At 37.0% G+C, this 16374-nt stretch overlaps 2 protein-coding genes across 3 annotated transcripts in view; one reads left to right on the top strand and one right to left on the bottom strand.

Annotated features, from left to right (window-relative positions):
- Positions 1-2267: 2267 nt before the first annotated feature.
- fez1 (fasciculation and elongation protein zeta 1 (zygin I)) lies at positions 2268-11788 on the bottom strand (the record flags this gene model as incomplete). Of its 2 annotated transcripts, XM_079860815.1 has the most annotated exons (10): positions 11440-11788; positions 9340-9709; positions 7756-7855; positions 6023-6109; positions 5484-5649; positions 4704-4978; positions 3839-3919; positions 3638-3713; positions 3383-3448; positions 2268-2641 (listed from the first exon to the last, which is right to left on the bottom strand). In XM_079860815.1, the coding sequence occupies exons 2-10, from the start codon at positions 9654-9656 to the stop codon at positions 2625-2627; spliced, it is 1185 nt and encodes a 394-aa protein (XP_079716941.1). In that variant the 5' UTR covers positions 9657-9709; positions 11440-11788. The 2 variants fall into 2 exon arrangements, with proteins under 2 accessions (XP_079716941.1, XP_079716942.1); XM_079860816.1 differs by lacking the exons at positions 2268-2641; positions 3383-3448; positions 3638-3713; ... (3 more) ...; positions 6023-6109; positions 7756-7855 and having other exon boundaries at positions 9336-9709; positions 11440-11741.
- The window catches only part of foxo1b (forkhead box O1 b), a 46533-nt gene continuing 38431 nt past the window's right edge, over positions 8273-16374 (top strand). Inside the window, exon 1 of the mRNA XM_079860812.1 lies at positions 8273-8349. The gene's annotated coding sequence lies outside the window, so the exon portion shown is untranslated. The remainder of the gene's footprint in view (positions 8350-16374) is intronic.

The following is a 16374-nucleotide window of genomic DNA, read 5'->3' as shown; positions in this document are numbered from 1 at the left end:
TCATCATCGTCGTCAGGGCGTGTCCTACAGGGGTTGTCAGTCTGATTATACAGGCATAGTGAAAGGCATCCCTCAAGGTTCTTCTCTGGGACCTTTATTATTTTCTATTTTTGTTAATGATATGCCCTTATGCTGTATAGACTGCAATATTCATCTTTATGCCGATGATACAGTCATTTACTGTAGTAAACCTACCATCTCTGGGATAAACCGCTCTTTACAGCACGACTTCAATTCTGTACAGCAGTGGCTATTGGCTAATAAACTTCTCCTTAATAAATCAAAGTCCTATTCTTTATTGTTCCATAGAAAAGCCTTGGATATATGTGAAAATAATCTTAAGCTTTGTTTTCTCGACTCCTCTCCTTTAGAGTCAACTGAGACCTTTAAATATCTTGGTGTTTGGCTGGAAAGTGATTTATCTTTTAAAACTCATGTACAATCAATGTCAAGCAAACTCAACTCTCGTCTTAAAATACTTTATCAATCTGTTAATTGTTTTAATTATCTGGTCAGGAAAAGAATAGTTTTACAGCTGCTTCTGCCTATTTTGGACTATGCCGATATTATTTATCAGAACACTACTGTTTCTTGTTTGCATTCCATTGATGTGGTCTACAACAGTCTTTGCCGTTTTGTTCTCCGCTGTCCATTTAGGACACACCATTGTATGTTGTACAGACAGTTGTCCTGGTTTGCCCCTTCTGCCAGGCGACAGTATCACTGGCTACAGTTTATTTTTAAAACTTTTTATTTTAATTATCCAGTTTATCTCAAGCAACATTTAGTGCTTTATAATTCGCCATATAGTCTGCGACACAATGATCAGATTTTTTTTGTTGTTCCTAGAGTTAAAAGACAGGTAGGGAAATACGCATTTTGTTTTAAGGCTCCATATGATTGGAATAATCTTCCATTTTCTATTCGTTCTTTAACTTCACTTACAGCGTTTCAAAGGGGTCTCGTGGAACATCTTAGGAACATTTGTCTTTGTTTCTAGTTTTGTTTGTTTGACCTTGGATTTCATTGGTCATGTGTTTATTATTTCTTATCTTTATGTCCTCTTTTTATTTTTTTTTATTATTTTTTTTTATTTTATTTAAAAAAAAAAAAAAAATGTTTTTATTGTTATTGTTATTTGTGTTTCTCTTAGTCCTTGACCTTGTGCAACGCTAATCATGTGTCTGTTTTTCTGTCAAGTTACTTGTGGGGTTCGTATTGGGTGGGGTGGGGTTGAGCATTGTGAGCCGGTGTGTGTGTGTTGTTGTGTTTTGTTGTGCTGTCTTTGACTGTGATATTTGCTCTGCTGTTTTGGTTCTTTTTTTGCTTTGATGTACTGGAGGACCCCCTCGAAAACGAGATGTTTCATCTCAAGGGGTTGATCCTCGCAATAAATATATGTTTATAAATAAATAAAGGTAAAATGCCCCCGAATATCAGTCCCAAGGGACTAAACACCCTTAATAAATAATTATAATGTAAGTTAATATAAAGCAGATCTAGAAAAGTCACTCACACACCACCATGACTCTGGAAACTTTTTTTTTCTTTTTCTTTTTTCAAATAATGAGTTGGCTAATGGTATTAGCAACAGTTTTGATGTCACCTGTTTATTAGGGTTAACAAACCAACACTTATAAGCATAATATTTCACTAAAGGCCACATCAAAAATCCTCCTGTAATGTCAATACGCTTGTGCTTATGATTATCTGCGTATGACTGACCTCTAGTGGGATGTTGCGGTATTACAATGAATCAGTCATTCAGTTTTTTTACAGGGTTTGACATTTATTGGAACTGTAACTCAGCAATACTTCACATTCCTCCATGTCCCTTAGTAAATAAGAAATATATACATTAAAGAAGCACAAATCATGAATGAAAGTTAAAGTTAATAATAAAAAAAAAGTTTTATTAGATAAATGGATCATCAAAGAAACCACATTATGTAGAACTATATTTAATTCATACATAGGATGAAAAAAAAATCTTAGGTTACCCAAAATAAGAAAAGTCACAAGGTTTCTCCCTATAACTTGGCATTAATGTAGAACACTAAAACATGCTGTATCTTCAACCAACCTCTGCTGAAATGAAGCCACAATACTAAAACGGCAAAAAGCAGAATGTCTGGATGGATTATTTTCAAATGTGCTCTCGAAATCAATGCATCTGCGCCTTCAGAAGATTGTGAATAATGCCCTTCTCATCATCACCAGTGTTCAGAACGGATGTGAATTATCAAGTAAAATGCCTTATGTTATGCATATCTTTCAAAATAAAAATAGTACCTGATCGTAGAGTTAAACCGATTATAGGTCACCTGTTTTACGCTTACACGTTCCATATGGCTTTTGGCCTGAAGTAACGTACATAGTAGAAAACATGTAAAGCACCAGGCGCTGTGGTATGAACGTCGTGGATATGTGAATACAGGAAGGGCAGTGAGATGAGCAAGGTCAAAGGTCATTAGATAAGCAAGAGAAGGATGGTTAGATGTTCAGGGTCCCTCGCTGATACTGGGTAAGGGAGCTCATGCAGCTGGGCTGGAGAACTGAGAGAGGAGAAACGAAGACACCTGGCCTCTCCACAGTCTCACCAACAGCAGATCACGCTCAGGACTTTAGGTAGGACACAGAACTGCAGGATGGAGATATGATAAAGTATTAATGCGCTCAATGCTACTAAAAGTCTAGAATAAAATGTTCTTCATTCATTCGTATATTTATTTATGAGAATATTTAGAGCTGGAGAACAGTATTACCCTGGGAATCCAGTTTTGAATTAAATGCATAATCATCTCAAAAGTACAATTTCGATTTCTTACATTGCCCAGCCCCAAAAAAAGTCGCTGTTAGGATTTAAATAGGCAAATGATTAAGAGTCTATGATTGCATCACTATTGCAGTGATTCTAGCATGTTATATGTTTGGCAACAGTTCTTCAAACCATAATTGATGGAGTGTGTAGCTTTAACAATCATGTAGTCATTCCAGAATGACAATGTCAAGATTTTTCAGGCTCAAATTGTGAATAATTTTCACATTAATTGGCGTGAATTTCACTTTAAATTCATTGAAAGTCTTTGGGATGTGCTGGAGGAGACTTTACAGAGTGCTGGACTCTTACATTGAAGATCTTGAACAAAAATTGATGCACCTCTTGATGGAAATAAATGTGATCCATTTTTTTGGGCCGGGCCATGTATATTTATCTTTTGACCTATTTAAGAGCCACAGTTAGTTTCTCTAAATTCTCTTAATAAATAATAATACTATATAAATCAATCACAATAACAACCTCAAATACACCTCATGCTCATGGAACAATAATTTAAAAAAAAATCTTAATTCTGGAACAGTGAAGATATTTTAGATTTACCTTTTAATATATAGTCAGTCAGGAGGGTTGGGACCTTCTCACTGTCTTCTTTCATGGCATACAGAACTGGAAAACAATATTACATTTTAATTATGCAATTTGCAGATACTTTTATTCAAAGCCTTCAATGTACACATTTACATTTTTATCAGTTCAAGCTCAAACCCATGAGCTTGGCGTTGTAAGCGTCATACTGTTCGAGCTACAGAAGAGCCCTATATTATATAGTTGAATAATGCAGTTCAGTCCACTTACTTTTTGTGAGCATTTGCAAGTCATCGACAGATGGAGGAGTCACTTTTTTCTCATATGGGATGACTGTGTTTAGGTACTTTTGACCACACACAAGAAAAACACAGACACAGTTTACGATCAGATTTTATACCTGCATCCAGTATATATGTTTAATCCAGCATAAACTGAATCCAGCACTTTAACTGAAATGCTCCTCCTCACCTGTTTTTCTGTCCCTGAGGTCCCAAAGGTCTGTCTGATCCCTGTCTGCAGGATGTTGGACAGACCCTCCATGCTGAAGCGCTGGAAAACATTCAAATATAAAATATTTAGTACCAGAGGTTTCTGTTCTCATACAGTACAGTGCAAGCTAGAGGAAAGATCTGGTATTGTAAGCATTTAAAACTATAAATTTTATTTCTATTGTTTTATTTTAATTATATATATATATATATATATATATATATATATATATATATATATATATATATATATATGTGTGTATATATATATATGAGTGTGTAATTCAAAATAAAATATAATTAATTTTATATAAATAATACAAATATATTTTTTAAAATTAATAATATAAGCCATATCAGTTATCAGTCATAAAATTAAAATATTTATCAGTTTATAATAATGGCCAAAAAAAAAAATATTTCTTTACACACTACTTTCTTTTTCTATACCCAGTTTCGACAAAAAGAACAACCTTTCACTTTTATTGGATAAAATCCCAGGCTTCCGAGTTCAGGAAAATGGTGCATAGTATATTCAATTTGAGATTCACAATTTGCCACATTTACTACCTCTAGTCTCTGTGTACAAAATGACTAAAATGATCATCCCATCCCTGTGAGTTACTTCCATGATGTAATGGAATCACAGCGGCATTACAGTAAGAGGAAGCTCGTATTGCCTTCACAGCTCATACTGCAGGGGAATGCTTCCTCTGCTCGTCCAGTAAGTGCTAAGTGCAGCTAAAGAGTGATGGGCTGGGATCCATTAACCGTAGAGAGAGAGATGTCTGTGTCTGGAGACTGAATGGAGGTAAACATCATGCATCTACTTTCAACACACTTACTTTCGCAGGCATGCTCCCAATCTTCTCGGAGCGAGTAGATCCTTGTAGACTCATTGTCTTGTCCTTACGCCTGCGCTTGCTCAGCTCCCTTTGCTCCTTCTGTCTGTTCTGGACCTCCATTAGAGCTGTGATGAAGGTGTTCTTCACCTCTTTCTCGAACTCCAGCTCGTCCCTCCGGGCCAGCTGAGTTACCAGTTCCTCCGAATACTCTCGTATCGCCGCCTCCACCCGACACAAGATGTCAAGCAGCGCCGAGCTCGGCATCAGCCTCAGACCTCAATGACAAACAGCACAACAACATCCAGTTTCAAAAGCGAGCAACACTTGATTTTCACACTGTGAGTGTGACTAATGTTGGGCTTTAACGTAATATTTCTTTAGTGTTGCTTTCAGTCGACATGGGCTATTTTTCATTCACTTTTGTTCCACTGCATCTTTGGTTTCAAAAACATGATCTGTTTCATACATCCGTGTGAATCTTAAACAACATGGTTTAAAATAGAAACTATTTTCTCAATAGACATCTGTTTCTATTCCTGGGGTGATGTAAAGCATATTTACATTGACCTTGATCTAGTAATATAAAGGTACTTCTCATAATAATGACTTTTGCTGATGAACCTCATGCTGTTGCTTGTATTTTAACCATAAAGATAAACATAATCTGTTACCTGTCCATGTAGATATCAACTAAATTTGAAGCAGTATTAGTACTTTTTTCCCATCTTAACGTATTTCATCTGAAGAATGTATTTATTAATTGCAGGTTTATCTGAGCACCTTCATAAGAGCAGTTGTTGTTGGAGGCCTGAGACAGCATGCGGATCTCCTCCAGTAGGGAGGGGTTGCTTTGAGAGGAAGAGACACCGATATCATCGTCCTCCTCTTCCTCTGTCTCTCCAGGATCTGGTGAGTTTTCCATCATTTCCACAATCTCCTCAATCACCTGGTGAGGGAATAAATAACAGATTTCAGTGGATGTTTAAACAATTTTAAGGACACAAGTAGAACTGTAGTTTTGAATTTAAGCTTTGTACACAGTGAATAAATGCAATCCCATAAATAGCACACTCGATTTTAAATCTAGCAAAGCTTTAAAACTAGGCTACTGTTCAAGTGTAAACCTGCCCGATATAAACAAACCCTCAAACACAGTATTAGGCTACATTTATCACCCATAAAATGCTGGCAGACTAATTTTTAACCTTCTGAAGCATTAATTATTAAAAAAAAATATAATTCTTTACTGTAAACATTCTGTTTTTTTTTTTTTTTTTTTTTTTTTAACAGTGCAGCACATCTGTTTAGGTTAGACTCACCTGATCAGCTGTAATTAGAGGTTCTTCACGCAGACAATTGGCATTTTCATTCTTCTCGTTCATCTCATCCTCATCTTTTTCATGTATCTTTAAAGCCAAGACAATGAAATATTTCACAACATGTTTAGGAGCATCAGCAGTATCAATAGGACAAGATAGTAGAGAGTAATGGCTCCATATAGTTCCATTACACTCATTGGTAATGTGCTGAGGAGAGTGCTTTTAAAGGTAGCTTATAGAATGTTTGACAGCTCTTCTGGTCCACATTGATGTACAACAAAAACCTGACTACTCATCTACAGTACTTCACTGCTAAAACTAATCAAAAGCTAACATTATTAGATTACCCAGAGTCATCTGTGCCATCATGATGACTGAATATAAAAGAAAATACGGAAACGTCTGCCAGTCAGGCATGGAGACTTCTGTACGATTTTTTCGTGATATAGAAACTGTTTATTGCAGAGCTTGTGACAGGCTGAATGTCAGAGAAAGTAGATCAAGTTAGGTTTTTGGCAGCCAGTGATTGTATTTGCTGTCCATTTGGCATAAACATACCACACCCTGAATCGAGAGGGCAAAGCTGTACTCTCACATAGTGCTGCAGTCATTTGCTCTGAGGAAATAAGTGCTTTTTCAATTAAGGAGAATTATATTATTTCAAGAAGGGTTTTTTATTGTCCAGTGCTTCAATGGTAATTGCTTTGCAACTTAATTCAGTTCCATTAATATAATATAATTAATATTATTATTAAAGTACCCTAACAACAATTAATTTGTACTGATATTATTAACATGATTATAAAAATAATATCAAAATATAGATAAGTATTAAAGGGGCTATATGTAGAAACTAGAAACCCTTGTTTTTAGCAACACCAGTGGTCGTTAAGTGAACTGCAGCCAGTAACTTATTGCTGGTGCTCTTAACATAAAAGAGACTGAACGTGATTCAATGCCTTGATATACTTACGGCAAAGTTCTTTTTCGTTCTTTACTTAGAAGTAAAAAGATGTTGCTTCGATATACTGTTAACGAACATCCAGACGTCATCCATGCTGCTGAGAGCGACGTTTAGATGAAAATGTACTGTAAATATGTGGTGCGCACTTTCCTCTCAATAACAAAATAAACACACAACAAAAATGACAGAGGTGAGAAAGCAGCAGTTAAGAAAGAATTGAATCATATTGATGTGGATATGTTTGCACCAGTTCTGCAATTCATCAGCATCATGTCGACAGATGAGGTAACATAACACTGTTATGATAGTTTGATTAAAAAGTATATATGTAGCTCTTTCGACATTATCCTGAACATTGTATAAGCATTTGTCTCATGTGTCATAGAACGGAAGAGAGGCTCTCAGGAGCGAGTGTAAAGTTCACATCCTTTTGATTTTCCTGGCAAAAACGTCATGAGTCCTTCACAAAAAATCAGTCTACAGGCTTTCATAAACAACCTAGGTCAGGGAAGGTTTTGTTACTAGCTGTTTACACATTGTCAATAAAAGCTAATTATTAATACATAAAAATACTTACATATAGCCCATTTAAAAGAAAAGGTTGTGCATGCATTAGTAAATAATTTGTTGTCCATAACATTTTATTGTACTATAGATGTAAAGTATAGTCATTTCCTATAGCACTAATCTATACAGTAACCCTGCAGGAAATACAAATCTATTATCATGTCAACAGCATGAAAGTTATTAGAGCAGAGCAGATGTTTACCTCCTGATCTGAGAGGTTGCCATTCAGTGTTTCTGAGGCGGGGTCATCCCAGCTGGACACAGAGGAGGGGATGTAGTTGTCAGTCAGAGCATCCCACACACTACAAAGACACATGCATGGACATTTATATACACAATGTTCCAACCGACACACAGTGAATATGAAACAAATGAGACATTCATTCTCAGAATTATGAATAATACATTCTTTAACAATGACTTTAATAAGAAATTCCACTTATATGTATTAATTATGATTTGTTAGCACTGGGAATGTAGAGACAGATCCAATGTACAGCATTCATTTTATATGCATTTGTGCACAGCAGTGACGCTACAACATGTTTAAGTTGCTCTTTAAGTAGATGCTTTCCATGTTTATATAACCAGGCTAGTGACAATGCTTTCTTTCTCCTTTCTTTCTCGTCTCTTTTCTGTCTATTCATCTACATGCCGAAATTACTCTCCACACTTTCTTTGTGCCTCTGTCTAGTCATCCAGGGAACAAGTGGCCATTCAAAGTGTGCTGATCTCTGAGGGCATACAGACACAAGCCTACCAGCCTCCATGCCAGCCCTGCAACAACACCAAACTGGTACAGACTCATCGTCTACCCATATGTCATTGTCTGAAGGAGTTTCTGTTTACTGTCTGAAGATCTCTAAAAGCAACATCTTATCTAGAATATTTACCAACCTTGGGTTAAAAAAAGGAATTGCAGCAGGCTTATTTCTGTAATTTGTCAGATGCACAGCCACAGGCTGAATTCTAGCGGAAGGACAGATTTGTGTCTGAATTCAAGCCAAGAACAAAAGCCACGGGCAATGAGAACACATCACAGCGGGAAACGCAGAAAATAACATGCTAACAAATCATAAATCAACAACATATTTACAGCACAAACTAAGAGAGTTATGAGCAAGATGCTCAAATACTGGAAATCCCAAAGACATACTCGTTTTTATCTCATAAATACTACAGATTGGAAAAAAGCATCCAAAAAAATTATAACTATAAAGCAACATTTCTGATGTTGTAATGCTCTTTTTTTATTTCCTTCCAATACTTGTGTATATTTGTGCCATTAGAGTCCCAATCAGTGATGATGTTTTGACTGTTTTTTAAATGCATGTGCGCTATATTTAGACCAAGAGATTTTTTTGTCCTGTTTTGCGAGAGGCAGATTTGACGGCAAAGAGAGGATGGTGACAGGCTGCCAGCACAGGCAAGTCAGGACAAACAAAAGCACTGAGGCATATAAAAATTTGCTGAATAATTCACGGCCAAACCATGGACACATGCACACAGACAGGCGCTGGTGATGGACAAAGGGTGTTTTTTATAAAGTTTGATTGACATGGCATTTGGCAAAGAGACATGTCCTCACTTTGATTGGCAGAGAGAGCCAACTGGATGGGCATATTTATCAGCACAGTGATAACAATGTCCATACATGTATTTGGTGATACTTAATGGTGCAAAAACGTGAAGCCAATTGCATCAAACTGCACAATTAATTAATAAATCTACCTACATGTATTTACGTTATATATTCTGGAAGTGGAACAGAAAAGATCTTGCTTACTCTTCATCTTGAAGCCTCTCCTCGTCCTCCTCGGCGTGAGATTGGTTGCGAATGGGTGCCAGGCCTTCTGTCTTGGTGTTGTAATTATGGAAGCACACATTCAGCTTCTCGTCAAATTCATTGACCAGGTCCTCCATGGACTTGAAGCTCATCATCTCAGAGAAGTTCTCTAGCTCGGAGAAGTCTTCACGGCACAGCGGGGCCAGAGGAATTGTTTTGTGAGGCCGACATGGAGGATGCTCTGATTCGAGCTCCTCCCTCTTGCAGGGCCGCAGATCCTCGAATTCCTCATCCAGGCACACCAGAGGGGCCTCCATCCTGATGCCCTCTTGATTGCACAGTCACGTGGAGGTCGGCACTGCAACAATCCCTGATTAAAAAATATAATAAACGTCAAAATGTCATTCAACATCTCAAATCACCGTCTAAAACATAAAACGGTGAAAGTGAAATATTTCAAATCGTTTTTTCACTTATCTTAAACAGCTAAAACTGTATTTGAATATGAAGTTATATAACAGTAATGGCTTCCTCCGAGTCAAGAACATTTTGTATGGCTTATTTAATTATTGTACTATGAACATTTAGACTTATGCAATTTTTCTCAGATGACATCTCGTTAAATTAATTTCTTTCTCTTCCACTAAGCAAGCATGGGGCACGAATGACTGCATTTCGCTCAAGCAGAGTGAAAGTAATTGTGTTTAATTTGCATGGCGGTAGAACCTCTGGGATTTTTCCCAATGAATTCCTGGTCTGTGAGGCAGCCAAAGTCAAACAGCAATTATAACTACTGCTCAATCAAATTCACTTTCTCGAACAAATAACAAAAGCTTTTTTCTGCAGTCATTAGTGCCTTATAATACACTATATAGATTTAAAATATTAATATTTATTTTTAACAAATTAAATATTACAATATGAGCTACAAAAGCTAATTTTGCCCAAAACAGATGCTATTGCATTCTCTTCAAGTCAAGATGACTTGAATGAAGATTCAATCTTCATTGGAATGAACAAGTTCAGTCTGAAAGTAATTATAACATTAGTTCATGCGTCCTTTTTCGCCCTGTGATCTGACAGTTCCCATGAATGAGCTTGAAAAGCTTTATCAGGCTTAACGTCAAAGCTAAAAGACTGCAGGATAAAAATCCATTTAAAACAGGGTTGCATAAGCTTTTACCCCAACATCACATTAGTCAGCAATGTGATATTACTTTACCCTAGTGTGTATGTATCTGTCTGTCAGAATTAAGGTCGTGACCTTTTCCACTTCCTAGTTTTTGGCTACCCATTGATTTGTTTTTCCACCACCCATAATTCTGTGGCTATCGGCAAAACCAGTTAAAAAAAAAAACCTTAACATCCAAATCCAATGACCAAAGCACAGAGGTAATTCAATGTTACAGTGATAAACTGCTGGCCCTTATTCACAATTCCTGGGGAAGGGGGTGGAATTGAGCAGGAGTGTAAATAGCATATTGACCTCAAATCAATCGATGGAACACAAACTATGGCAATGGAATAAAACACTTTTGCTGCGCGACCTCCATTGAGGATGACGTGATCTAAATGTGCATTACATTCATATTTATCATCGTGCTGATAAATGCAAGAGATATTTCTCAAATACACTACTTAGAGGATAAATTTGGATTACAGAATGAATTTGTGAGTGTTAACATTGCTTGCGGCAGGTATGACCTATGTTGTGAAAATCATGTCACAAGATAAGATTAATTGACGAGCCATGATGAGAAGAAATATGGCGGACCACATCATAAAGCATGGCAGAGAAAAAAAATAGAAACATCCCACTGTAACGGTTGTAGATGAAGAATTTCTTTAGGTCACATGGATTTGAAAATATTTTTGATTATCCAAATGGAGGAAGAATATTCAAATTGTGCAATTTTAAAATTAAAAATAATAATTATATTTTTTCTACAAATATGTACAGAATGAAAATGGAAAAAAAGAAAGGGATGGATGCATAACGGATGGAGATCAAGGTTACCAGATTTCCCAGAGGGAATAACGGGAAAACAATGGCGGGATGGAGACGGAGTGATGGAGGAGAGAGAGGGAGGAACAAATTACCTGCAGAAGAATCTCTTCTTGTTTATCTGGGTAGAAAGAGCCCCAGCTATTCCAATATAGTCAGAGCGAAAACACCATCAGCAAATCCTGGTCGGGATGAAACAACACGGACACATTCATTCCCATCACACACACGCAAGCACTGTGTCGTGATGGCCGCTCAGCACACTGTTCTAGTCCAAGGCGTCTTGTCTAAGCCAGCCGAGGCGCCGAGTGTTGTTTTCTGATCATTAAGCAGAAGCCGTCCTCTCCTGTTCCACGGAGCCTGCGCATTGCTACGGCAACTGACGGAATCATCCTCCTCGCCACCCCTCCCCCTTCCGCTCCTCTCCTCATGCACCTCACTCTCTCCGCCCCCTACCCCTCCCGCTCCCTTTCTCTCGATCTGCCATAAGCCAAATCCTTCCATATTCATGAGGAAGGAAAAAAACAGAGGTAATGGAGAGAAGCTGTAGTGGGGCTTTATTCACACCTTGAACTCGCTTGTCATCGGACACATCAGGGGTCTCTTGGCAGGATCCCCCTCTCATTACCCCTCAAAGCACGCTCAAGGGATTTTCAATGAGAAAGCCGTGCTAACAAGATGCACGCCGGCTCCTTGCTGTCAGTCATTCCTATTGAGATTAAAGATAGAAATGTGGCAAGATTACAGTATATTAATAATGTTGCAGGGTCATATAGTGTATTAGTATAGCATAGTAGTACATTCCAAAAGACTGAGAGCACTGCTGAAAATGCTTCTATATTGTATTTTTTTTAATCATTTAATAATTGTTATACAAATTATATTATTAGTATAACTTTAAGTGAAAAGTTAAAATTAACACACCATCAAATTGCACAAATTTGATTATTTAATTTCTGTCATGACCATGTTTGGCATGGTAATGGATATGACAGTGTTGATATGTTTGGTCTTGGCAAAATAGATCTACACTGCTGCTGCTGCAGAGCAAGTACAGGGTTTGCTACTGCCGATACATAGTAGACACACTGCTGTGAGCAAGTAAAACATGCTGCTGCTGTACAATATAGCATGAATTACCCATAGCAGATCTATACAGGTGGAGCTGGGGAAGGGGAAGGGTTTCTGAAAGTACGCTGCAAACTGCTACAGCAAATGCTGACCAAGTATTTGAAGGTTGAGTAGAGAGCAGAGAGGTTGAGCAGAGTTTCATGACAGAACTTTTTATTAGTGACAGAATTGTAAAGGTTTTTATTCATTTTGTCAACATTTCTTTATTTAAATAAGGATGCGCATTATATCAGTAAAATATTGGTTATTGCCGTTTTGTGCCTTTTAAATGTGCACAAATTTGCTTGTAACAATTTAAAAAATATATTTTAGTTTTTAGTGTTTTATTTGTAATTTATTTAGACAAAATAGAATTAGCCTGGGTTTCCCCATGCTGCCTTGAGCGCAGCGCGATTTTATTCACGCTGCTAGGCAGCCTGGATACCATGGACCAGATTTTCCCCTCAAAAAGGGAACCAATCACAGAACGGGGAGGGAGCAGCAAGACGATGACGACGTCTATGCGACACACCGAAGCAGTTTGCTTATATCTATGGATCCAACATGGAATCAGACGCGAAGTTACCTTTTGATGCAGCCTTAGATAGTGTTCTAAATAGTTTAGAATACAAGTTTATTTCGTCTTCTTCCTCGTCGAATTTCTGTCGCTCTACATATGTCATCTGGTATAATTGAAACGATTGGCTATGAGCTACGTGCAGGCGCATTTGATAGACATTTGTAGCGCCCAATAAACAGCTAAAAGTTATCAAACATAACATGAAAACATGATCTGTATTGGCCAATTTTTGTGTGTGTGCATTTAACATGCTCATTTCCCTTAATTTTAGATTTAGAGTAACTCTTCCATCATCTACACATCTTAATCTTTTAAAACAATAGTACTTTTTGTAATCTCAAAATGAGTATCCATTTTTTTATAAGTTATGATACCCAAATTTGCTTGTAGCAATTCAAATAAAAAAAGTTCTTTTTAGTTTTTTATATGTAATTTATATTTTGTAGAATTTTTATAATCTGACCAGATATCAAACATACCATGAAAATAATTGGCATCTGTATTGTCCTCTATTGTATTTTAATTGCATCCTATTTCAACTTTTCAAAATCTTATATTGGATATTTAATCACAGATTGCTACTGTGGTCTCAGACTTTTGGACCCCAAGATTTGTCTGACTCTGTACGCCATCCAGTGAGTCAGAGAGACAGAAATGCAGCAAAGACAAAGACTGTGATTTAAAGGACCTGATGGGGCATAAAGAGCCAGTTTAGTTTAGTCATCGTATTGCCCATCCGCCCTCTACGTCACACACACCTCCTATGTGTTATCCCACTCTCCCTGCTGCCCTTAATCCTTCACGGCTCTTAATCGGCATCTCAGCCTTTAAAAAGACCCATACAGTTAGAGACGCTCTCCTGCATGCATGTGTCTGCATGCATACAAGCTGCTCAAAATTGGCTTGCCATATTCCAGGGATTAGCATCTGATTTTGTGGATTACAGACAATGCTTTCACAGTTTTGAGCAGATGACTGTGGGAAACAACAAGAGTGTGGCACACGCTGCCTTAATAGAGCTTAGACATCACAGGATGTCCAGTCCTTATATAGTAAAGCTTCCTTTCCATGTGGCCAGATTTACTCAGAAATGTGTTTCTGTGCTTGAAGCTGCGTGACTAAAATACAAATGCAAGTGTACTTGCATTATTACTACTGGCTGCTTGAAAATGGTGATACAGTTTGGTTCATTTGTGGCACTGCTTTGTCTAATAGACTTCAAACCATGCGAGTCCATTAATGGTTAATATGAAGGAGGAGAGAGCAGAAAGTAACAGTAGTGGGTCTTTATGAAGGGGGAGGAATATTCTGCAAAGCTCAAAGACAAATATGACATCATCTCATATGGGAGTGTCAATCATTGTCTAATGTATTCAATAACTACAAAACACTTAGATCATAAAACAATCTATTTTTTTATCATCAAAGCGGCATGGTTTCGATGCAGAAACCCTCTCAAAACATCATTTAGCCCCTTCCACTTGCCAAACCAAAAACAGGGACGTCTTTCTTTAAAAAAAAACCTCATAATCATACTTTATTTAAAAAATGAGGTCACAGATTATCTTATTCCTTATGTTAAAAGTTCACTCTCCATCCTTATTACATTAGCTGCAATTAAAAAAGAAAAAGAAACACACACAATGACCTGATTTCCCGTGCAAGACTCCCCCTCCTCACACAGATGCAACTCTCCTCCACAATATAGTCAAAAGATTCGGGATGACGGAGGCCCCATCGCCATGGTAACCGGGTTTGTGCAGCTGAGCATTGCGCTTGGAGCGGTTGCTGTGGTTATTGGTGAAGGATTGAAACTGGCCCATTAGCTCCACGTCTCCAAACACTGAAGGCCTAAGAGGTCTGAATAATTTGGCCACTTTAATGAGCTAAGATGTTGTTTCAGCTGGCATTTACTATTTATGCTGTGATAGCAATATGCTGCCTAAATTAACCTCCAGTTCTTTAGTAGGGAAAGATTGTACTGTCACTTTGACAAAAAATCAGTAAACTAAATGAAATTGCCATTGACATATTTATTCATAAAAATTCAATAATTTATTAAAGTTTGATGATAATAATAATTTATCGTTATTATTAGCAGTAATAGCAATAATACTTATTTATTGATATTATTTAGTGCTGTCAAATCTATTAATCACAATTAATCACATGTAACATAAAAGTTTGTAAATATATATAAACATTTATTTTTACAAACATTTATGTTTGATGCAATTAATTGCGATTAATCGACTGCACTATTTTTATTTCAACCTAAACCTTTTTATTTATTTTTTATAAATTAGATTGAATTTTCCTAAATGAAAAGTGATTTTATTGCTCACAAGGAACAAAACTCCCCTGAGGAATATGTCTCCTGCACGGCTACTCTTATATATTGTGTGACAGATTCAGTTCAAGATTTGAAAACAAAGGCTTGTTATTTCTCCTCAGGCCTCATTAGAGTGTATGGGCTTGAATTCTGCAGATGTAGAGAAAGAGGACTTCAGCTATGATCAATACTCATCCAGGTTTCTCTTCTCTGCTTCAGAATTCACTTGGAAAACACAGCTGTCAGCACCACGGCCAGACGATCAATAACATAATCTCCTCAAAGCCAGAGCAGTGTTGAAAACTCATCGGCTAGAGGATCTTTCTTTATACTTGTCAAGTTACAATAAATTGTAACTTGTTATTGCAATTTAAAATAACTGTTTTCGATTTGAATTTATTTTAAAATGTAATATATTCCTGTCCTATGATGGCAAAGCTGAATTTTCAGCATCATCACTCCAGTCTTCAGTGTCACATGCAGAAACCATTCTGATTTGGTACTGCAAGAAACATTTCTTATTATTGAGAATTTTGAAAACAGTGGTGCTTCTTAACTGCTTTTTACAGAAACCATGATACATTGATTAATTAAAAAATGTGGCCAGTCAAATATATACGTTTTAATGCTTTTCTCATCAAAATGGCTATCAAGTGCTGACTAGTCAAATAAGGTGTGAGTCTGCCCTCTAGGGGTTATCAAGTGCCACTGCTGACTGATTTTAACCATTTAGAGACCTATTTACCCTCAAAACATGTTATTTTCCCCATATACAAGACCATTAGACAGTTTCATTTTACGCACCTTATTTTCCCTAACTGAGTGCCATTGCAGGTGAAATGAGGACACGTGACACACTGGAAGTTTCTATGAGGGAAAAGAGCAATTTTTTTTGTTTGTTTTTTTGAGGAATCAGAGTAAAAACAAATTTCATATACAGCACAAGTACTGAAAGAGCATTTAGATCACATGTGTGCTCTGCACTCCTGTTTGACATTAGCACAGATC

The sequence above is a fragment of the Squalius cephalus genome (assembly GCF_949319135.1).
Source record: "Squalius cephalus genome assembly, chromosome: 24".
Taxonomy (NCBI): Eukaryota; Metazoa; Chordata; class Actinopteri; order Cypriniformes; family Leuciscidae; genus Squalius; species Squalius cephalus.
The sequence above is the reverse complement of the archived record's forward strand: the minus strand, read 5'-3'. Positions and strand labels throughout refer to the sequence as shown.